Consider the following 23,943-nt stretch of genomic DNA (forward strand, 5'->3'; position numbering starts at 1 on the left):
GACTGAAAAACTTGCATCTTTCCACTGCTGGTGAGACGTTCTTTAGGACTAATCACACGTAAATGTCACTGAGTGGCATTATTGCTCACCCAAATTGGGTAATAGATGACAGGAAGTGAGTTACGATGCTGTAATTCAGTCAAATGGTTTTGATTACAGACTACATGGAGCAAAATTTGACTGGTTTCTGAACTTTAGCCGAGGTTGGAATTTATATGACGCACTGTTGAATAATTGGAGAGTTTTTCTGCTCTCTGCAGCTGTGTTGAGCTTGTTTGCACTGTAGAAGCAATGCAGTGTACTTGATAGGACGATAAATGATTGATCTTAAACATGAAGTGCCAGCTATTGTGATGAAGTTGTTTCTTAACTGGTGATCTGCCAGAAAAGCAATTTAGCATAAGTAATATTTTAATTTTTAAACTGTCTCAGTAATGACTGTTCTGAGGGGGAAATGATTGTAACCCATTTGTAGCAGGGTGGGACAAAACAATTATGTATCTGTAAACCTGATCCAGGTGCTGTATTCTTGTGCTTTAATATGGAATCAAAAGTAATTTATAAATGACCAGTTTCTATATCTTTGTAGGATGAAGAGTGTCCAGAGGAAACAATCAAGTTTGGGATTGAGTGCCTTTACATAGATAGTTGGGTCAGAAGAAGAGCCTATGATGCCTTCAAGGAGATTCTTGGATCTGGTGTCAGACACCATCTGCAGGTAAAAAGAGAGGCACAAGGAGGACACATTAAGCAAAGCTTGGTTGAGACAACTCGTTATGACCAGTAGCTATTGGGATATGTATCGTGACATGAATACATGTGCAGTTTCCAGGAAAAAATTATGAGCAGGAACAAGCTAACTTCTTTCTTCCCTCTGCCCGCCAAGAATCCTAAAAGCCTCGACTCACAGGCCTTTGCAATGTTCCCTCTTTTTCTTTTTAAAAAGTGCGTAATCTCTTTAACTGGCTGCACTCTGCAGCTGCCAGGTTAAGAAAATGTACCAATTTTTAATTTAAAAAAAACTTGTTTGGAAATGATTCTGATTTCAACTCAAATTTGGTAACTGTTTCTGTAGCATAATGAATTGCTGCGGGATATCTTTGAACTGGGTCCTCCTCTAATGCTAGATGCTGCTGCTATCAGAGCCAATAAAATTTCAAGATTTGAAAAGGTAAGTACTTTTCATCTCTGTAGATATTTAAATATAGCATATGCCACATATTTAACTTGAGTGTGTATTTGAAATGCTTATGATGTTGATAAGTATTTACTTTTTCTCATTCTCTTACCCCATTTGCAAAGCTGGTAGGGGATGAGCATGAATGAGTCACATTTCCCTTCCCTTACTCTTGGGGAATAGATCTGTTGTGATCTAGAACTTGCCATACCAGGAATTTTGGACATTAAATAGTTGACTAGATGGTCTTGAGACTTGAACTTTGATTCAAATTTAAAGGCATTCTGTAACTGACTGGAACGTGCATGAGAGAACCCTTGGGTATATTCCCACTGCTCTTCCTCTCATCACTTCCTCCTTGAGTGGAGGTGCCTCCTATGCAGTCATTGCTCAAGAATTTGAGAGAGCTGTACCTTGGGTTACTACCACTCTACGACACATTGCATCCGATGCACTGGATTTATAATTGGGATATAGTCTCTTTTTGTTGAATTATTAGCTTAGGGTTTCCTTTTGCCTTTTGTATTTTAAAGCTTTGTAATTAATTTGGCAACTCCAAACCTTATTGAAGCTAACTGTCTTTGTGAACCTGTTACCCTTACAGTAAATTCTTGTTGGCCAGGTGGGTTTGATGCCACTTACTGGTTTGCTAGAACTTTGCTACAGCCCCAGTAGGAGTGACTGACTGTACTTCACCATTCGTATAACTAAAAAAAGATTCCGTTGTGGGAGAGTCCTGTTCTGTTCAGGTCCACCCCATGCAACGGGCTGGCTAAGAGGATGTGCAGAATGGTTTGTTAGGTATTTGCTGTTCCTGCTTGAAATTGACCCTTGGAAGGTGCATTAGATTAATGGCATACTTGCTGGTGGGGTATCTTGCATTTCCCAAACCCGCGACCTCTACCATCTAGAAGGACAAGGGCAGCAGGCACATGGGAATACCATCAACTCCACTTTCCCCTCCAAGTCGCACATCATCCTGACTTCGAAATATATCGTTATTCCTTTGTTGTTAGGTCAAGATCCTGAAACTCCCTCCCTACATAAGAACATAAGAAATAGGAGCAAGAGTTGGCCATTCAATGAGATCATGGCTGATCATCCACCTCAACTCTACTTTCCTGCACTATCCTCATATCCCTTGATTCCCTTAATATCAAAAAATCTATTGATCTCGGACTTGAATATACTCAACGTCTCCAGAGCCCTCTGGGGTAAGAATTCCAAAGATTTACCACCCTTTGGTGAAGACATTTCTCCTCATCTCAGTCCTAAAGGGCCAACTCTTATTCTGAGACTGTAACCCCTGGTTCTAGTCTCCCTGCATCTACCCTGTCGAGCACTGTAAGAATTTTGTATGTTTCAATGAGATCACTTCTCATCCTTCTAAACTCCAGAGAATATAATCCTAGTCTACTCAATCTCTCCTCAAAGGTTCATACTGGGATGGGAGGATTATCCTTTGTTGCATTTCCTCTGTGGGAAGTATTTACTTCCTTAGGCAAGGAGACCAAAACTGTACTCCAGGTGTGGTCTCACCAGGGTCCTAAATAATTGTAGTAAGACATCTTTACCCTTATACTCAAATCCTCGTAATAATATCCAACGTACCATTTGCTTTCTTAATTGCTTGCTGTACCTGCATGTTAACTTTCAATGATACGTGTACAAGGATACCTAGGTCCTTCTGAACACCAACATTTCCCAATCTCTCACCATTTAAAAAAAAACTCTGCTTTTCTATTTTTCCTATCAAAATGGATAACTTCACATTTCTCCACATTATATTCCATTGCCATGTTCTTGCCCACTCACTTAGCCTGGTCTATATCCCCTTGAAGTCTCTCTGCCTCCTCTTCACAACTTACATTCTCACCGGGCTTTGTATCAACAGCAAACTTGGATATATTACATTTGGTCCCCTCATCCAAATCATTGATATAGATTGTGAATAGCTGGGCCCAAGCACTAATCCATGCGGTACCCCATTATTTGCAGTCTGCCAACCTGAAAATGACCCGTTTATTCCTACTCTCTGTTTTCTGTCTGTTAACCAATCCTCAATCCATGCTAGTAAATTACAGGTTGAACTTCACTTATCCAGAACTCCCTTATCTGGAATTAACCCATGTCTAGAACTATTCCCAGCCACCGGGTGGCGCATGCGCAGAACTCCGACATGAACAAATTGAAGTCCTTCCTCGTTGCCGACTCCCGCAATCTCTGGCATGACCTCGCGATTCACTGTCTCTTTCCCCCCCCCCCCCCCCCCCCCATGATCTCTCTGCCACATTGCCAGCCCCGATATCCCTTGCTCAGTACCTATACTATCCAATTTAACGTGAACTCCCCTCATCCAGAAAGATTCCTTATCCAGAACAGGCCAGGTTCCGGATAAGGGAGGTTCAACCTGTACCACCAATCCCATAGGCTCTAATTTTGTTTAATAACCTCTTTGGCACCTTATCGAATGCCTTCTGAAAATCTAAATATACCACATCTACTGGTTCCCCCATATCTATTCTGCTAGTTAAAACCTCAACGAACTCTCGACAGATACGTCAAACATTGATTTCCCTTTCATAAATCCGTGCTGACTCTGCCCAATCCTATTATTATTTTCTAAGTGCCCTGTTACTTCCCTAACAGTACTATGGGAGCACCTTCACCACGCAGACTGCAGCAATTCACAAGGCGGAGGCTCACCACCTTCTCAATTTGGAATGGGTAATAACGTTGCTAGTGATGTCCACATCCGACGAACAAATAAAAAAAAAGATATACCGTTACCTTCTGATGAGCATATTTAGGGACTGCTTGCATGAACCTGCCACTTAAGGTTTTTTTTATTAATTCTAGGTCATTCCTGACAGAATTTTAAAAAATAGATTTGTATATACATTTACATCCATTTTTATATATAGTTAGAAGAAGAATAAATAACCTATTGATTTTCCTCTTTCCTGAAACAGCATCTGTACAACTCTGCTGCATTCAAAGCAAGGACCAAGGCAAGAAACAAAGTCCGGGATAAAAGAGCTGATGTACTTTGAGAAACCAAAACAGACATCATGTCAGACCTCTTTCTGTAGATTTTAATGTCCCTGGTCACTGTGATATAAAATACACTCAACAGGGTTTTCTGAATTGTGCAAGCAATCATGGGGCCTTTTAATACTGCATGCACACACAGTTCCCATTGCTGTGTCTGCTTTTTATTTAATTGTCATTTCAAAAAATCAGCATTTTAAATTGTATAAAAAGTTAGTATATAATCTGTAGATTGATTCACAAAAAATGTGCAACTATGGACTGATGCAGCCATCAGAAGAAGTAAATTAACTTGATTGTCTCATCGCCTTGCAGAGTGAACTTGTAAATTTAGTCATTTCATTCAAAATATATTATTGGGGAAATTGATTAAATATTTCAAATTAATTTAATTTTTCAAAAAAAAAAGAAAAGCACAAAAATAAAAGTGGGTAGTCTTTTGTAATTCTCTACCTACATTTTGTACCACCAGGTTTCTGCTTTTTAAAATAGTTAGTAATAGTGAGAGCTGGGACTGGAGTTGGGTTTGGAGAATGCTGAGTGAACAGACTCACTTTTGCAGATGTGGTAACCAGACATTATATGATATCTAAGACTTGGAATGGAAAATAATCCTCCTCTGGCTACCTTCTGGTTACACTCCTAGCCAGTATAACTGACCTCATGCAAGTTTAACCTCACCTCCAGACTTTCAAGTTTTCGTCCAGTGTAAAATGGATGCGACAGTGTGAAACTATTTTTGGCATTGCACTTCCCAGGGCCTCTGCCCATAATTTAAATCACACGCCACAGTAGAGAGCGTTTACAGTTGAGGTTGGGTTACTTGAAAGTATATGGTATTAGCATTTGAGGGACATGTCATGGCTCCGTGCATATATATCAGATTTGTGCTTTGTTTAAGTTATGTATTTTCAATATAGTATTTCCTCCCTGGGTCTGTGACATTTCAGTCTTAAAAGTATTTATTCAGGGCATACATTTATAATAGACTTGAAGCTGAAATTTTGTATATTCAATTTGTATGAAAGAATTAATGGGAAAAAAATTGTTTCTTAAACTTCGAACATTTCAGTTTAATTCTAGCCAGAGGGTAAAACAATGGGTGCTTTAATGTGATGATTCACTTTTTAATTTTGTTTTTTATAAATCTTATCTCTATTGTAATTTCCTGGGGGTACTGTCCCAGCCTCTGGCTGGGAGGATTCCGCAGGTTTTGCCAATGTTGCTCTGTGGCCAATAAGGATTGCCCGAGTGCTGACTGAGGTTGATTCTCCTCTTCCCCTGGTCAGTCAGGTGCTTTATCTCTGTTCACTGCTGCACCTGAGAAGCCAGCTAACAGTGGCATTCTTTCTTTGGGCAGTATGGGACTGAGAGAAGGTGAAAGAAGAGGAGAGTCATGATAGACCAATGCTGAGATTAACTATATGCCTACGATTTTGAACCCGGGGCTCCAATTTTACGACATGGTATGCAACCAGTTAGTCTGCTTGCTTATGCTTTTTTCCATTAACCCCATATTATCTTTGCAAATACACAAACTTACTGTGGAATTACTGTTGCTGACATTTGGGTGTTGCCCTTAAAAGTTTGTTTTTACTCAATCTGACAACCTAACTGCAGAGGTTTTGACCTTGCAAAGCATCTTACCCTGATGAAGATGGCACTAGAACTAATTCCAGACTGTTCTCAACTGACATAATTAGAATATTAGGTACTAAATGGGTATTTTGCTCAGGAAGCAGAATTGCCATACTAATATCATACAAGATTATTTTTTCTGCCTCGGGTGTGTTTGGTGCTGCCCAGTTGTCAGCCAGAATATTTTCTACATCCCCTCACTTGCCCATTGCCAACTTGAAAATGCACATTAAAAAAGAATATCCTCTGAGCCTCTTAGAGATGTAATGAAACTATTGCTTTTTGTTACCATAAACCATTGTTCATGAAAAGAAACTGGTTCATTTTCATCCACTGGTAACCAATTAGGGAAATTATTGCTCTCAAATCAAACTACAGTGGGACCAGGAGAGGTCATAAATTGATGTGGAATGCGGAGTTTGCATTTTGAAGCCCTTTATATCTGTAGATGACTTTGTTTGGTTGTGCTGCATGTAAACCTCATCCTTATGCCAGGTTTGGCAACACCCAAATGTCAGATGGAAAAAATGTTGCAAATGCATCTCCTGCCTTCCGCTGCCGTGGTAAATTGGATTCGGGGTACCTTAATCTTCCTTGTCTCTGCCACTCTGATAGATTGGATTTGGCTTCCTTGGTGACCTCCCCTTTCCCGCTGAATCTGGGGGACTAAATCTGGTTTCCGCCAGCTTTGATGGGTCTGCCTTCTGCTGCTTCAGACAAGTCACAGACACTTTCATGCAAACAGTTTTCAACAACTAAATCTTTTGCAAGTCTTTCAAACTCTTCAAAAAAAAAAGGAAGGATTTTTGTGTATGTGCCTTTGCATTATGTATGCTGTATCTGGAAGAGCTTATTAAATATTGCAAAAGTAATTGCTTTTTTTTGTATCTTATTGCTGGGTTGTTGGGGAGAGGTTTTGGAAGCATGGAAGGGTGGCAAGAGCCTGGCAGTGTTGTGGGGTGCAGGGTTTAGCAGCCTTCTGGGAAAACTGACCTAGGGAATGAGACCAAACTCATGCATGTAATCCCTTTTGAACACTTTGGTGCCACCTCGCATTTGTGCTATTAAAGTGGTCCCCATTATCTATATCTTGCTGCCTTTAAGCATTTAATGCACTGCTTGTCAGTTTGCCTACATACAAGGCTAGAAATTCGCTTCTCAGCGATAACTACTTTTTCGCCAAAACTGCCTTTATTGCATTGCTATCGGGCTGTAAATTCAGGCCTTAATTTCCGCAGCGGTAAAAATCAGCGTTGCACGAGGAACCTCGCCAACTTTAGTCCGAGGCCGATAGCGCTGCGAGTTGGACCTAGGGAGGGTGGAAAAACACCTAACAATACATTGGAAAAAACAAGACACTTATCTAGCGCATCGCTGCAGAAGAATTAAGGGCTGCAACGCAGCTTTTTTCCTGTCTGTATTTTTCGCGCAAAATACGGGTGCGCACGTAGCCAAATTTTTGGTGAAAGCGATATTTCGAGTCTTGCATAGCGGTGAACCTCTCTCCACTGTATTTGAAAACCACCACCGCAAAACGTCAACAGATTTTCCACCGACCAGGTTTTCGCAAAAAAAGTCGCAAAATTCTAGGCCACAGTCTTTAATAGACATTATTAAGCTTCACTTTCCATAAACACAAATTACCTAACAAAACACTTGTGCAGTTTCCATTTTTTTAAAGAACCATCGTCCCAAAAATAGTTCTGAAAAATATATTTTTTAATTGCCTAGTAAACCAAAGTAGAGAGGGAGAACCCTTCTGTAATCGACATGGATAGCAAGCAGTCATTCGATAATTCAGACCCTAATTTTTCAGATGGGTTTAAATCACTTGCGGTGGGGGGGGCGGAAATCAAGCTATGGTCGTCATCAACTGAGAAAAATGTATTCTTGATTATGTTTGCTGTCGACGAATAAACCAGAGATGCTGCTAATCACAGGAGTTACATGGAATTATTACGTAGAACGTACAACACAGAATGAACCAAATATAATTCACTTCTGTAACTTGTTGATGACGGATAGAAGGCCACACCAAAACACCGATTCCGTGTGCAGCTGAAACCAGTACCAAACCAAATTTAGTTTTGAGAAAATCTTGAATTAGTTCATTTGAGTGATAATTGTCAAAACTGTTTATAATTTAAAAAAAATTCAAAATCTGTGTAATTGTTGGCGAAAGTCAATTAGAAGAATGTACCAAAAAAGCAAGCAAGCATCATAGTGAGGCAATAACCATTAATCTGATCGTAGAATCTTACAGCACAGAAGGAGGCCATTTGGCCCACCGTGCCTGTGCCAGCTCTTCGAAAGCAATTCAATTATTCCCACTCCCCCGCCTTTTTCCCGTAGCCCTGCACATTTTTCCGTTTTAAGTATATATCCACTTCCCTTTTGATGAATTTTTACGTGACAACTGTGATCTTTGCACTTGCTATTTATGAATTTCCTCAGAACTCTTGGATTGCTGTTGACGGTCATTTAGTACTTGCTCTCTGTTCAGCTGCTTGTTGAAAATGGGCTGCTTGGCAGGACTGTGACAGCTGTCCTGGTGCCCCCTCCCCCCCCCCCCCCCCAATCCAGCTCTATTCACAGCTGCACTGCTATCTGAAGTGCCTTTAATGTAAACTGAGAAGCTATTTTTAACTCTGTTATCTTGGGATCACTCCTATTTTAGAAAGGAATTTTATTTAGTAAGTGAATGTCTGAGTGCCGACAGCAGGCCGTTGCCACAAAAAAAAATCCCATTGAGCGTCTTCAACAAAGACCTCTGGCGAGTTTCATCCGTTTCGTGGTAGCTTCCTTCCATTCTCTTACAGCTGCAGAGCCGCATAGTAGACAAGGAGGAAAGGGAATGTAAAAAGGATTCAGTCTCTGATTGCTGGCTAGTAGAATCGTTTTTATCCTGGCACTTTTAATCCAGGTAAGTGATTTTGAGCTTACAAACCGAGTTTGCAAGATAAGTGGTTTCACAACAGGATAATTAACTAAACTTTGCAATTGATAATGCAGCAATTAGATACAGTTCACACATTGTCTTTGTTTACAAATATACTTTCTTAAATAAATTAAATCCAGATTCAGTGGCATACCACTACAGTTGTTGACTCACATTTAAATTGTGAAATTCTATTTTGTAATATGGAGACCTCTTACTGCCACTGAATGAAGGTCTTTAAGTTTGACCAAATAAGTACAGAAATGTACTAAATAGGCCATCCAGCATGGTACTAAACCACACTGATAAGTGATTGAATTCTTTCTCTGCTGTATTAGTTGATCTCAGACAGTGATAGTATCTGGAGGCTACAATTGGTCTGGTGTCCTAGATAGATGATAATAAATAGATTTTTTTTTAAATCAACTTGAAAAACTTGTATTTATAAATCATTTAAAAATCAGCCCAAGTTCCTTCTCCTGATTGTTATTCAGTGGTGTTAGTATTGGGTGAGAGTGGGATCTTATTCTGCTGTGATGCATACCGTGGTCAAATACCAACTGAGTAGGCTCACGTGAAAATTGACCACTTCATTCTTGTATTTCTATAGGTCCTTGTCACACTGGTCATTCTGCACCAACATGCCACAAACAAAAGCAAAATACTGTGGATGCTGGATATCTTAAATAAAAACAGAAACTGCTGGAAATACTCAGCAAGTCAGGCAGCATCTGTGGATAGAGAAACAGAGTTAATGTTTCAGGTCCATGACCTTTTCATCAGAATTGAAAAAAGTTAGATATAACCGGTTTCAAGCAGGTACAGAGGCAGGGAAAGTTGAGTTTCGTGGGGGGGGGGGGGGGGGACAGAAAGAACAAAAGGGAAGGTCTGTGATAGGGTGGAAGGCAGGAGAGATTAGATGACAAAAGGGATGATGGTAATGGGACAAGTAAAGGAACTGAAGAACTGCTGCACCGTTGAAACTGTACTCCAGGAAAAGCCAGAAGCTTCAGGAGAAGGATGGAGAAAATTGTAAAAATGAATTCCAAAACTTGAAATACTTTTGTCGCAGCGATGCTTCGCAGAGGTTTTAAGCCCAATGGGCTAGCTCAGCCACCCTGAGTGCGAAAATATATAAAGGGCAAGTGTGAATGACCCTGTAATTAACCTCGCTGTGAATAAATAAGCATGCGATTCGCTATTGCCTTGGGTCAATCTTTTAATATGCTTGTATAGTTCTTTAGTATCTTTATTAAGGAACCTCTTTGACCAAGCTGTTAGTCACGCCTCCTAATATCTCCTCCTTTGGCTCGTTGTCAACCTCTGTCTTAATTACGCTTCTGTGAAGTGCCTTGGGATATTTCTGCATTGTAAAGGCGCTGTATAAATGCAAGTTGGTGATGTCTTTCAGCATTTCTAAATTTAATGTTACCGTATAACGACATTTGTTTAGACAAAATCATTTTGATTTGCACGCTTATTCTCGTCTATCTCCCACGTTACAGCTTGGCTGGATTTCTATTTTGCCTCAAATTCACCTCAGTCAGTCTGTCTTTCTCTTTCATATGGTAGTAGCAAATCAAATATCAATATCTAAGTTGGATATCCAGGCCAAAGCTTCCGGTGTAACAGTGTGGATATATTGTAGGCTGCCTGTGAATTTCCTCTGAGGGCAGTGCTCAATGATGTGCTCCAGGGCCTAATAGGAGCTCCACAGTCGCATGATGGGGACGCTTTAATCTTCCACCTATGGAACAGGTGGCAGCATCTACCATGACCAGTTCTGAGGTGGTTGATGGTTGTCCAATGTTTGTGAGGAAGCTTTGATCCTTCAGGTTGTACTGTAGGGTGCTGTATAAGGAATCCATTCTGTATGTCACAGTTCTTCCAAGCATTACATCATTAGTCATCAAGGCTGGAGGAGATCGCTGAAGGACTTCGGCGACGCTCCAAAATGGCCTAGATTTGAGACAGGTTGGTGGTAGGTTGTTCAAGTCAGCCTCAGGAAAAAATCGCTGTCTGTATTGTTTATAATGTAGCCAGAGAGATGCTTCCTCTGGAGGCATTAGTGGAAATCCATCGGTTTATGTGAATCTCAAAGCCAACAGATGGTGTAGTTCTACCTCAATAACACCACTGTCGTTGCAAAAAGAGTTGCAACTGGGCTACCACTGCAAGGTAAATGCTCAAGGGCTATTCAGGTGAAGGAGGCAATCCTACAGTCTTCCCATTTTAGCTTGTTTCTTGAATTAATTCAGAATACTGGCCTTCGCTATGTTCTAGTCACCTGTTCCAGCTTGTTGAGCTTCTTCTGTGTAAAGAAATAGTTTCTGATGTCTGTCATAAATTTGAGTGTCAGCAATGGCTCAGTTGGTAGCGCTCTCGTCTGAGTCAGAAGGTTGTGGGTTCAAGTCCCACTGCAGAGACTCTGCTGATATTCCAATACAATACTGAGGGCATGCTGCACTGTCGGAGGTGCCGTCTTTCGAATAAGACATTAAACCAAAGCCCCGTCTGCTCCCTCAGGTGGATGTAAAAGATCCCATGGCGCTATTTCAAAGATCAGGGGAATTATCCCAGGTGTCCTGGCCAGTATTTATCGCTCAATCAACATCACTAAAACAGAATATTTGGTCATTATCACATTGCTGTTTGTGGGAGCTTGCTGTGTGCAAACAACAGACTATACTTCAAAAGTACTTAATTGGCTATAAACGCTTTGGGATGTGGTGAAAGGTGCTATATAAATGCAATTCTTTTTTCTTTCTAAATTTGCCTTCACATCATTGCTCATGTAGGGAATGGAAACATTTACTTTGGTGCAGTAGAAGATTCTCTTGAGACAGGAGTTAAGGTATATTAGGACAGTGGAAAGTTAGCACCTAATTTGGGACTCGTTGCTAACATTGCATGCCAAAAAGTTTTCCATTCCTCAGCACTGACAACCCTCACCTTGATGATCAAAAATAAATAGATCCGGAGTAATGAGAATGGTGAGAAATCACTACGTTAATGACAATGACTGGGATCTTCCCATGCCCTAATACATAAATAGTACCAAAGCGTTATTGTGTGTCAGCCAGTGGCTAAGTTGGCCAGAACCTTGCCTTTGAGTCAGAAAGTTGTGGGTTCAAGTCCTACTCCAGACTTGAGCACAAAATTCCAGGTTGACACTCCAGTGCAGTACTGAGTGAGTGCTGCACTGTCGGAGGTGCCGTCTTTCAGATGAGACGTTAAACCGAGGCCCCGTCTGCCCTTTCAGGTGGACATAGGCGATACCGTGGCACTATTTCGAAGAAGAGCAGGGGAGTTCTCCCCGGTGTCCTGGCCAATATTTATCCCTCAATCAAATAAAGCAGATTATCTGGTCATCATCACATTGCTGTTTGTAGGAGCTTGCTGTGCGCAAATTGGCTGCCACATTTCCTACATTACAACATTTCAAAAAAGTACTTCATTGGTTGTGAAGTGCTTTGGGACATCCGGTGGTTATGAAAGTATCACCTACACATGTAAGAGAATACATGGTATAGGTTGCAATGCCCAACAGTGATGATTAATTCAGTGCTAAATGAGTGGTAACAAATACTCAGTAGTTTTTCTGAATTCCTGTTTTTCCCCAATCTCCTCTGACCCATGCACGAGTACAATCCGGCGCTATAGAAAAGCAAGTCTTTTTATTAGTGCTCAATGGAAAATAGTTTTTAAGCTGTAAAATTTACTTTGAATGGGTTGGTAGGTGTACGGTCCAGTGTAGAACTGAGCTGTACAGACTGCGATAACTGATCTGAACTCGAGTGATGATAGCAATGTTCCAGTGGCCTTGGACTAGGGGGAAACAATCAGCTTAAGTTAGCTCATTGTAAACTAGTGAGCCCTGCTGGAAAGCATAGATGTCAGCTGAGGAGATGTATGGGTTCAGCTGCATTGCATCCCGCTCACTCTGCATTCACTCACCAAGATTGGCAGTTTGTGAATTACAGAAGGATGACTAACAGCTGTGAAATTGTACTCGTGCATGAGTCAGAGGAGATAGGGGAAAACAGGAATTCAGAAAAAGAACTACTGAGTATTTGTTACCACTAATTTAGCACTGAATTAATCATCACTGTTGGGCATTGCAACCTATACCATGTATTCTCTTACATGTGTAGGTGATACTTTTAAAATTAAATTTGTTAACGTTTTATTTGGAAAGTGAGGAGAGTGCTGACTAGCTATAATGTGCGAACACTCCACCATGTATTACATAGAATGTACAGCACAGAAACAGGCCATTCGGCCCAACTAATCTGTGCTGGAGTTTATCGAAACGTATAAGATTATGAGGGGGCTTGACAAGGTGGATGCAGAGAGAATGTTTCCACTGATAGGGGAGACTAGAACTAGGGGGCATAATCTTAGAATAAGGGGCTGCCCATTTAAAATTGAGATAAGGAGAAATTTCTCTGAGGGTTGTAAATCTGTGGAATTCACTGCCTCAGAGAGCTGTGGAAGCTGGGACATTGAATAAATTTAAGACAGAGATGGACAGTTTCTTAACCGAATTGGGAACAAGAGGTTATGGGGAATGGGCAGGGAAATGGACTTGAGTCCATGATCGGATCAGCCATGATCTTATTGAATGGTGGAGCAGGCTCAAGGGGCTGCATGGCCTACTGCTATTTCTTATGTTCTTATACTCCACAAAAGTGTCCTCCCATTCTATCTGTCTCATAGAATGGTTACAGCACAGAAGGAAGCCATTTGGTCTTCGAGTCTGTGCCAGCTCTCTGCAAGAGCATTTCAGCTAGTCCCACTCCCCTGCCCTTTACCCCCAACTAAGCCTTCATCTAAGCCTTTCAGCCTATCTTTCTATTCCCTTTTCTCTCATGTACTCATCCAGTTTTTTTAGTGTCCTTCTGAAAGCATTTAAGCTATTTGCCTTGACCACTTCCTGTGCTAGTGAGTTCCGCATTCTCACCACTCTTGAGTAAATAAATTTATTTTTATTTCCCTATTGGATTCATTGTATTGATGGCCCCTAGTTTTGGATTCTCCCATAGGTGGAAACATTCCATATCTACCCTGTCCAATCCATTCATAATTTTAAAGACCTCTTCCAGGTTGCCTCTAAGCAATGTTCCCGTTAAGCTGTGCGGCGGTCTGGAGCTCCCAAGCAGGCCACTCACCAGATTTTCAATTGGAATAACCACGTATGTGCAAACATTTGAATGGGCCATGGACCCAAAATGAAATTACAGGGAGCATTGCTTCTAAGTCGTATCTTTTCTGAAGAAAAAAAGCCCCAACTTGGTCAACCTTTCTCTAGTGCTTCTATGTCCTTTTTATAATATGGAGAATTCCAATGCATAAAGCCAGGCAAGTGCGCACAACATATTAAAATTGAGTTTAACATCTAAAAGTGCTGCACTCCTTGTATGGGGATTAGGGAGAGGCTAGAGAAAATTCACAAGCTCTCCATTGCTTGTGTAATGATGGCAAAAATGGGACTATTTTGAGTTTATTTGAAAAGAATTGCCAACTCTGTACTTTGCTTCTAAAATGTTTTTGTTTTAAATTTTAAAAAGGCACCATGTTTTTTTCCACTCCATCAGCCATTGTTTTTTTTCTTCCTCCTTCCTCTCCTAAAGTCACTGATCCTTTGCTGCTGTACAGTTCTACAGACACTTGTTTCCCTCTGGTAACTTTTGCAAGAGGTCATTTTCCATATATAAGCCCAAATGGTTAGTTTCAAGAGGCTACTTAAGCACCGGTTTCCTAGCCAAACCCAGTCTTGCCTTCACCTGGTATCTATATGTGTTCAGTTCAAGCAGGTGTCAGGAATTGAAATCCCAGTCACGTTTCCCTCCTAAATCTATTGTCACCGAACTCCACCTAGACTGGGGATCAAAGTTGAACCTGTCATGGTCTTTATAATGCAGCTATTCATTGCTTTAATCAGCTGAGTCACCAGGGTACCTTACTGATTTCCTGTTCCTTGTTAGAAATAAGAATGTGAGGAATATAACCTCCTCTTTAAGTATATAGTATTAATATAAAGAACCGTAGCATTCAGTAGCCTTCACTTCCTCTGAAAAGTCAAAAATTATTGAAATAACAAAACTGTAACAATCATTAACCTTCACCTCCCAGCAAATACCAGGAAGTCAACCCAAGAATACAAATAAAGAAAGCAAATGAAAAGGTATTATTCAGCTCTGACTAGGAGAGACAACAACAACTGGCTTGTGTATAGCACCTTTAATGCAGAAAAAATATTCCAGGGCATTTCGCAGAGTTCTGCATCCCCGCCTACCTTCACTCCACCATTGGTGGCCGTGCCTTCCGCTGTCTAGGCCCCAAGCTCTGGAATTCCCTTTCTAAACCTCTCCTGCCTGTCTTTCCTCTTTTAAGACGCTACTTAAAACCTACCTCTTTGACCAAGCTTTGTCTCCTTTGGCTCGATGTCAATTGTTGTCTGATTACACTCCACTAAAGTACCTTGCAACATTGTACTATATTAAAGGCATTATATAAATGCAAGTTGTTGTTGATATAAGTCAAAAAATGGATGACAAGGCAAAGAAAGAGATACTACAATGGGGTGACCAAAAGCTTGGTCGATGAAGTGGGCTTTAAGGATGGTCTTAAAGGAGATTAGGGAGGTTGATGGGTTTAGGCAGCAAATTCCATAGAGTAGGGGCTATTCAACTGTGAATCCACAGTTGGAGTACTGGATTATAGTCAGGATGTTGGAATCAAGGCATGGCCACCAATGGTGGGGCTGGAGTCAAAGATTACCTTCCTTCCTGAAGATCTTTCCTTCTTCCCCACCCATCCCCTCCCCCTCACAAGTTGACTATCTGGATGCATGCATAAATGCCATATATGACTAATGACAGTAAGCTATGACAGTCTTGGACTGTGTTTCAGATAACGTAATAGATGGGAGGTGAGAGTGACTGGTTTCTAGGTTATGAAGGGACAAGCTTGGTGTTATGCTGGAAGACTTGCTTCCACTCTCAAAGTAAGTTCTTAGGTGACTGAACAATCCAATAGGAGAATTACAGTCCCCGTCACAGGTGGGACAGACAGTCGTTGAAGGAAAGGGTGGGTGGGACTGGTTTGCCGCATGCTCCTTCCGCTGTCTGCACTTGTTTTCTGCATGCTCTCGGTGACGAGACTCGAGATGCTCAGCGCTCTCCCGGATGCTCTTCCTCCACTGATCTTTGGCCAGGGACTCTCAGGTGTCGGTGGGGATGTTGCATTTTATCAAGGAGGCTTTGAGGGTGCCCTTGAAACGTCTCCTCTGTCCACCTGCGGCTCGCTTGCCGTGTAGGAGTTCCGAGTAGAGCGCTTGCTTTGGAGTCTTGTGTCAAGCATGCGAACAATGTGGCCTGCCCAGCGGAGCTGCTCGAGTGTGGTCAGTGCTTCGATACTAGGGATGTTGGCCTGATCAAGGACGCTAACGTTGGTGTGTCTGTCCTCCCAGGGGAGTTGCAGGATCTTGCGGAGATATCGTTGGTGGTATTTCTCCAGCAATTTGAGGTGTCTACTGTTTGGAGGACTGACATATGAGGAGAGACTGGACCGACTGGGCCTGTATTCACTGGAGTTTAGAAGGATGAGAGGGGATCTCATAGAAACATATACAATTCTGACGGGACTGGACAGGTTAGATGCAGGAAGAATGTTCCCGATGTTGGGGAAGTCCAGAACCAGGGGACGTAGTCTTAGGATAAGGGGTAAGCCATTTAGGACTGAGATGAGGAGGAATTTCTTCACTCAGAGAGTTGTTAACCTATGGAATTCCCTACCGCAGAGAGTTGTTGATGCCAGTTCATTGGATATATTCAAGAGAGAGTTAGATATGGCCCTTGCGGCTAAAGGGATCAAGGGGTATGGAGAGAAAGCAGGAACGGGGTACTGAAGGAATGATCAGCCATGATCTTATTGAATGGTGGTGCAGGCTCGAAGGGCCGGATGGCCTACTCCTGCACCTATTTTCTATGTTTCTATATGGTCCACGTCTCTGAGCCATACAGGAGGATGGGTATCACTACAGCCCTGTAGACCATGAGCTTGGTGGCAGCTTCATCCGCCACTGTCTGCTGGTCACACAGCTGCCTCTCAATCACCTGCTGGATCAAGCACTGCCCCCATTAAAGTAAGCTGTTAGCCTGTAAAGACTATCTGCTGTTTAAGCAGCTTTCACTATACTTTAATCCCTTTGTATATGACAATGGTGTTTTTGCTGTTGTTTTAACGCAGATATTGAAAGTGGCACCCTCCAGTTCATTTAGATCCTCAATGCAGAGCAACAGTGACCTGCACGAAATTGAGCTCCATGCTGTGGAGTCCATTAATGACCTACATCGCACCAACTCCAACCTTGAGGTTGCTAAGTCTTACTCAGGTAACTGCTGTGTTGACATCCTGTGTATTAGATCAAATCAAATCAACGCATCTGATAAAGATTAAGGTCCATGTTGAAGTGACGAGATGGATAGAGGGCTGCAGAGAGTAAGATTGACAAAAAGTAGCTAGGGGACATAGAAAACTTGAGGGAAATTGCAAGAGGACATATACAAATTGGGGGAGTGGGCAGATATATGACAAGTGTAGATAAATATGTAGGACATTTTGGGGGAAAAGAGAAAGGAAATATCTCCTAAATAGTACCCGCAGACATTTCAATGGAGTGGAGGAAAAAAGTGATCTCTGGTTACAGAAAGCTATATTCAAAAAAAGGGTAAATGACATTGTGGATTTTATATATGGTGGCACTGAGTACAAAAGCAAGCAAATGAAGATGAATCTGTGCAAGATATTGATGAGAGCACAGTTGTAGCACTGGATTATAGTCTGGATATTGGAATCAAGGCCAAGGTACATTATAAATTTACTGGGCTGATACCAGGGATTAAAGGATATAGTTATGGTGAAAGACTTAGAAAAACTGGAACTATATTCACTGGAGCATATTTGTGGCAGGGGGTATCTGATAGAAGTATTCAAAGTTTTGAAAGGCTTTGAGAGGGTAAACAGCGAAAAAAAAATGTGATGCATCTCCCCCCACCCCCACCACCCCTTTTGCATTTTATCAGCTATCCTGGAACTTTTTTTAAAAAAAATAAAGGATTTCTGATGTCAAACAGAATTGATTTTGACATTCCATAAAAGTAGTTGCTCACGTCTTCATACCAAACTATTTTCCTACAAAACAAAAAACAATTTTTCAAGATATTTTTCTTTCCAGTTTAGGGGGAGTATGACCTTGCTTTATGGGTGTGGACTGTTGCATTGGGTATGTGTTTAAAAACTAACCCCAATCATAACAAATGCCACTAGGAACTGTTTTAGATACTGTCCAAGTTCATTTCATCCAAGATCCTTATAGTTATCCAATTCGTTTAGGTTGCATTTGAACTCAGGCTAGTGGTGAAAGGACAATATTGTAAACCCATTGAAACACCCAGTCCTCTTTCAAAACCTGTTTATTATTGTGTATCCACAGCCTCACCCAACTTAGTAACCTACTCTAGAAATATATATCAGTGTGTGAAAAAAGGCTTACATTTAGTTAGTGCCTTTTATGACCTCCATTTAAGGTGTGAAACCTGCTCTGTCTCAGAACATTTCAGAAACCTCTTCCCAGTGGGAGAATTTAAAGCTTGACTTATTCATTAAAGAAACACGATGCACCATACTGATCTCTGCGATAAAGTAAATCTACCAACCCACCAGCTCTCACCGCGCCCTCGGTTTCTCCCACGCTTTTTAAAGGTTCTGCTCTCTGGCCAGTCGCTATTGGCCGAAACACTGGGTCAGGTATCTTAATCTCCCAGAGTGCAGAGCGGCCTGAGCTATAGATGGGGCCTTTTCTCTGCCATGTTGCATTGTGGGAAGGCGAGGCCGCCATCGTCGCTTCTGTTCAACCGACTCCTGGAATCCGTTCCTGAGCTCAAACCGGGCGCGAACGGGACAAGAAGCCCCCCTTCCCACTCTCCCCACCCCCGGGGTTTCTGTACATTGGTGTTTAGAAAGCAAAGATTGAATTTTTATCCAAAAATAAAGTTAAAAACCACTCCTGCCAACCAGCCGGCCAATGATTATGGCTCTCTTCAGGACGCAGACTTTTCCGGGGACATTGTTTGCCCAGGGAGACGATCCCTAATCCAGGGGGCTGTCCCCGGAAAATGGGGACAGATGGTCAGCCTACTTTTATGATTCCCACAGAAATCTCCAAAAAAGTCTTGTCAGAAAGCATTTCAATCGACGGGCAGATTTTGCATAGAAGCATCACCCAGCTGTTTAGAGAAGATGGTCGCAAATCTAAAACTTTGTTGCAATGTTCACATTGCAGGTCGAACCCGTTCGCGGCCTTCAACCATCTTTATTGGTCAAGAAACTTCTGCAAATGGGCTGGTGACTGCTCCTCTGCTGGAACAGAGACAGTGCGAGTCAGCCTTCAGTCATTCGGCTGATCCAGTCCAGGAGTCCCGTGATCGATGTGAGTGCAGCTGCATCTGCTGCCGGCTGACTGGCTATGATAAAGTTTTCTATGCAGTGTTAATCGTGCTGGTACTGGCCAGCATTGCCATTGGCCTGTTCACTGTGTACCACACAGGTAAGTTTGAATTGTCTGATCATTTTTTTTCAAACTCGACGCACGCCTTGGCCATTATTGCAAGTCGTGTGATGCCTTGATTTGCCAACTTCATACACCTCTGGAGGATTGTGCTTGTTTTTTTGTACGGTCTTCGAGAAATCACTACTACAGTTCTGCAATCCAGCTGTCTGTCTGCAGATAAGTGTCCTGTTATCAAATAGGTAGCAGCTACAAGGATCAGATGCATTGAATTGATAAATAGAAAGAAAGAACTTTCATTTATATAGCGCATTTTCCAACCTCAGGGGATTACAAAGTGCTTAATAATCAATTAAGTACTTTTAACGTGTAGTCACTGATGTTATTTATGTAAGGAAACACAACAGCCAATTTATGCACAACAAGTCCCCACAAACAGCAAAGAGATAAATGACCAGATAATCTGCGTTGATGATATTTGAGGGATACCAGCAGAATTCCCCTGCTCTTCTTCACATATTATCATGGGATCATTTACATCTTGTACAGAGGGTAGATAGGGCCTCGATTTAACAGCTCATCTGAAACATGGCATATCTGACAGTACATCTCTCCCTTAAGATCACTCCCTCATCACTTCCGCTTGATTGGCACCCCATCCACCACCTTCAACATTTACTCTTCCCAAACCCGCGAACCTCTACCACCTGGAAGGACAAGGGCAGCAGGCGCATGGGAACACCATCACCTGCAAGTTCCCCTCCAAGTCACACACCATCCTGGCTTGGAAATATATCGCAGTTCCTTCATCGTCGCTGCGTCAAAATCCTGGAACTCCCTCCCTAACAGCACTGTGGGAGTACCTTCACCACACGGACTGTAGCGGTTCAAGAAGGCGATTCACTGACACCTTCTCGAGGGCAATTGGGCAATAAATACTGGTCTTGCCAGCAACACCCACATCCCGGAACTAATTTACAAAAAAATAATAACTAATCAGACTGAAGCTCTTGTTTTTCTCCTATGACTAAAACCTGAGCTATCCTCCCTCTCCCCATCTCTGTGGCAGCTACCAGGTATTACGAGAGTGTGCTAGTGTGAAACCAAACATGTAACTTCAAGTCAGATGATGTATATTGACACAAGATTCAGTGACGTATAGCTCCTGAAATAAGTAGTACGCTTCTGGTTGACTTTAGATGAAAAGGTACTATGTGTGAAATAGAGTTATTGCTGGATATAAGTTGCTTTGCTTTAATGTATGCAAAATTATATTGATTGATCCGGACTAAATTATGTGCAGCAGTTCAGAGTATTTCCAGCACAGTATACTGAATTGGCCTGTGGGCTGAGTGCACTGAGTGGAGATAACCTTCTGTTTCAGTAAACTAATTGCATCCAACTGTATTCAGCACTCCAGCAAAACAACTTGCATTTGTATCGTGTCCTTAATGTAGTAAACCCTTCCAAGGCGCTTCACGGGAGCATAATCAGACAACAATTGATACCGAGCCAAAGAAGGAGACATTAGGATAGGTGACCAAAAGCTTGATTAAATAGTTAAGTTTTAATGAACATCTTAAAGGAGGAGAGATAAGTGGAGAGGTTTAGGGAGGGAGCTCCGGAGCGTAGGGCCTAGACAGCTAAAAGCACAGCCACCAATGATGGGCTGAAGGACATCAGGGATGCACACGAGGATAGAAACATAAAAATAGGTGCAGGAGTAGGCCATTCGGCCATTCGAGCCTGCACCACCATTCAATAAGATCATGGCTGATCATTCACCTCAGTACACCTTTTCTGCTTTCTCTCCATACCCCTTGATCCCTTTAGCCGTAAGGGCCATATCTAACTCCCTCTTGAATATGTCCACTGAACTGGCATCAACAACTCTCTGCGGTAGGGAATTCCACAGGTTAACAACTCTGAGTGAAGAAGTTTCTCCTCATCTCAGTCCTAAGTGGCTTACCCCTTATCCTTAGACTGTGTCCCCTAGTTCTGGACTTCCCCAACATCGGGAACATTCTTCCCGCATCTAACCTGTCCAGCCCAGTCAGAATTTTATATGTTTCTATGAGATCCCCTCTCATCCTTCTAAACTCCAGTGAATACAGGCCCAGTCGATCCAGTCTCTCCTCATATGTCAGTCCTGCCATCCCGGGAATCAGTCTGGTGAACCTTTGCTGCACTCCTTCAATAACAAGAATGTCTTTCCTCAGATTAGGAGACCAAAATGGAACACAATATTCCAGGTGAGGTCTCACCAAGGCCCTGTACAACTGCAGTAAGACCTCCCTGCTCCTATATTTAAATCCCCTAGCTATGAAGGCCAACATCCCATTTGCCGCTTTCACCACCTGCTGTACCTGAAATTATCTTCTAAATCTAAGGTTGCAATATAATTTTGGCAACTTAGTATTTACTCAGGCTACTAGTTCCTTAAAATAATTGTATTTTCTAATGTTTGTGTTTCTCATTCTGCTGTTTCTTCATCTCTGCTGTACTTTTTTACTTTTCAGACCTACACCTAACTCTCCCACCTACCTATCCCCCCTCCCTCTTTGTTGTTTCCTGTGTCCCAGACAATTAGAACCATGGGAATGAATTGCTCACACATGTGCCTCAGGCCTTCATCCTCATCCCAGTGTTCCTCATCTCTCCCCAAGCCTACCTGAGACTGCTTCCTTAATTAATTACCGCTTCCTGGCCTGAGACGTACTGCAAGAGTTGGGAGTTTTATCTGGAAGCGAAGCTACTCCCGGTCTCTCTCTCTGCTGTGTATTCCCTACTGCAGAAAGGGAGGCAGGTATTGGCAGAGGGAGAGGGTGCACATATGTTTAAAGATTTGCAGATTCCATTTTTTTAAAAAAGTATTTCCCAAACCTGTATTTGAATTCAAAACTAAGTAATCTGAATGGTGAGGTGCATAGTCAGTGTTGTGTGATTGTGTTATGTTTCTGACTTAACCCCACTCTCTATCTGGTGCTATTGTCACTCATAGTGAACAGCAACACCACCCTGTATTTATATAGCATCTTTAACATGGTAAAGTGTCCCAGGGCACTTCACAAGAGTATTATAAGACAAAAAATTTGACACGGAGCCACATAAAGAGAAATTAGGCAATGTCCAAAAGCTTGGTCAAAGAGGTAGGTTTTAAGGAAAGTCTTAAAGGAGGAAAGAGAAGCGGAGAGATTTAGGCAGGGAATTCCAGAGCTTTAGGGTCTATGCATCAGAAGGCATGGCCACCAATGATTGAGCAATTACAATCAGGGTTGCTCAAGAAGGCAGAATTAGAGGAGTGCAGATATCTCGGGGGGTGGGGGGGGGGGGGAGTTTGAGGGGCTGGAGGAGATTGCAGAGATTGGGAGGGGTGAGGCTATGGATGAGAAACTTCTAAATCGAGGTGCTGCTTAACCGGAAGCTAATGTAGGTCAGCGAGCACAGGGGTGATGGGTGAGCGGGACTTAGTGCGAGTTAGGACACGGTAGCTGAGTTTTGGATCACCTCTAGTTTATGTAGGGAAGAAGGACCCCAATGGAATTCTTGAATTAAAAGGAGTGGTGCCTGTACTGTGAAAGCCCCGCCCACTCAGCAGCAGCCAGGAGTGTATTGGAATAGTCAGGTCTAGAGGCAACAAAGGCTTAGAGGAGAGTTGTGCCTTAGTTTTATCATATGCTTCTCCAGTTGCACAGTTGTGTTCACTGACAATTATTCTATATTGGAGCCTAATAAGTACTGTGGATTGCTGGAGATGTTCACTTCAGTACATTATCCTGATTAGGAATATTTTTTTCCTGCTGCTATCCAGCACTTAGTTCTGAGTTGAAAGTGTTGCAGGCAGATTCAGTTAAAAATGTTCTCAATGAGGGGCAGCATGTTGGCTTTGGAGTACCAATGTGCTCTGGCACAGTGTGGTAGGATGTTGTCGCGCTCGCTCACTCTGTGTCTGTTTCGCTCTTTCTCGCACGCTCTGTGTGTCTCGCTCTGTGTGTGTGTGTGTCACTCTCTCTGTCTGTCTCTCTCTGGCTCTCTGTCTCTAATGTGTGTGTGTGTGTGTGTGTGTCTTTCTCTGTGTCTGTCTGTCTTGTGCCAATAATTCCCCACAAGGCTCAGTTTGCAAACTCAGCTGTTGGCGAGGTGGGGGTGGGGGAGGGAGAGCGAGAGAATCTAACCAGAGATTAGATACTGTCTCAGAAGAAGGAAGGGAAAGTTTAGAAGGAGATTGACTCCAGCCCACTCTCATGCATTGTCTACCCCTAAGTAGCAAAGGCAAAGTCTCTGGAGCAAGTTGTCCAGCTCACCCTTTTTGCTCAGGAATGCAGGAGAACTCCAGAAAGAAAGGGAAGAATTAATTTAATTTCCAGGAAGAAATTCTGAATGTGCATCACAGTTGAAACCTAAGCTAATATTTTTTATTAATCTTATCAGAAAAAATGAACAAAGAACTTGGGGAGATTTCCCATCGGCTGGATTCCTTGGACCAGAGTGTGAGACAGATGAAATTTACAAGCTACCTCCTGCGAGACCCAACGAACATCACACACAGCATGGACGCACTCATCA

The 23,943-nt window shown here is 42.3% G+C and overlaps 1 protein-coding gene across 2 annotated transcripts in view; it reads left to right on the forward strand.

Moving 5' to 3' along the window:
* The window catches only part of LOC139277275 (interferon-related developmental regulator 2-like), a 57,408-nt gene extending 50,670 nt beyond the window's left edge, over positions 1–6,738 (forward strand). Inside the window, exons 10-12 of one of the 2 annotated variants that reach the window (XM_070895525.1) lie at positions 590–718; positions 1,076–1,171; positions 4,150–6,738. In XM_070895525.1, the coding sequence (XP_070751626.1) occupies positions 590–718; positions 1,076–1,171; positions 4,150–4,230 (306 nt within the window). In that variant the 3' untranslated portion in view covers positions 4,231–6,738. The remainder of the gene's footprint in view (positions 1–589; positions 719–1,075; positions 1,172–4,149) is intronic. The other variant, XM_070895526.1, reaches the window with a different exon arrangement.
* The last annotated feature ends 17,205 nt before the right edge of the window (positions 6,739–23,943 follow it).

The sequence above is a fragment of the Pristiophorus japonicus genome, chromosome 12 (genome assembly GCF_044704955.1).
Source record: "Pristiophorus japonicus isolate sPriJap1 chromosome 12, sPriJap1.hap1, whole genome shotgun sequence".
Classification (NCBI taxonomy): Eukaryota; Metazoa; Chordata; class Chondrichthyes; family Pristiophoridae; genus Pristiophorus; species Pristiophorus japonicus.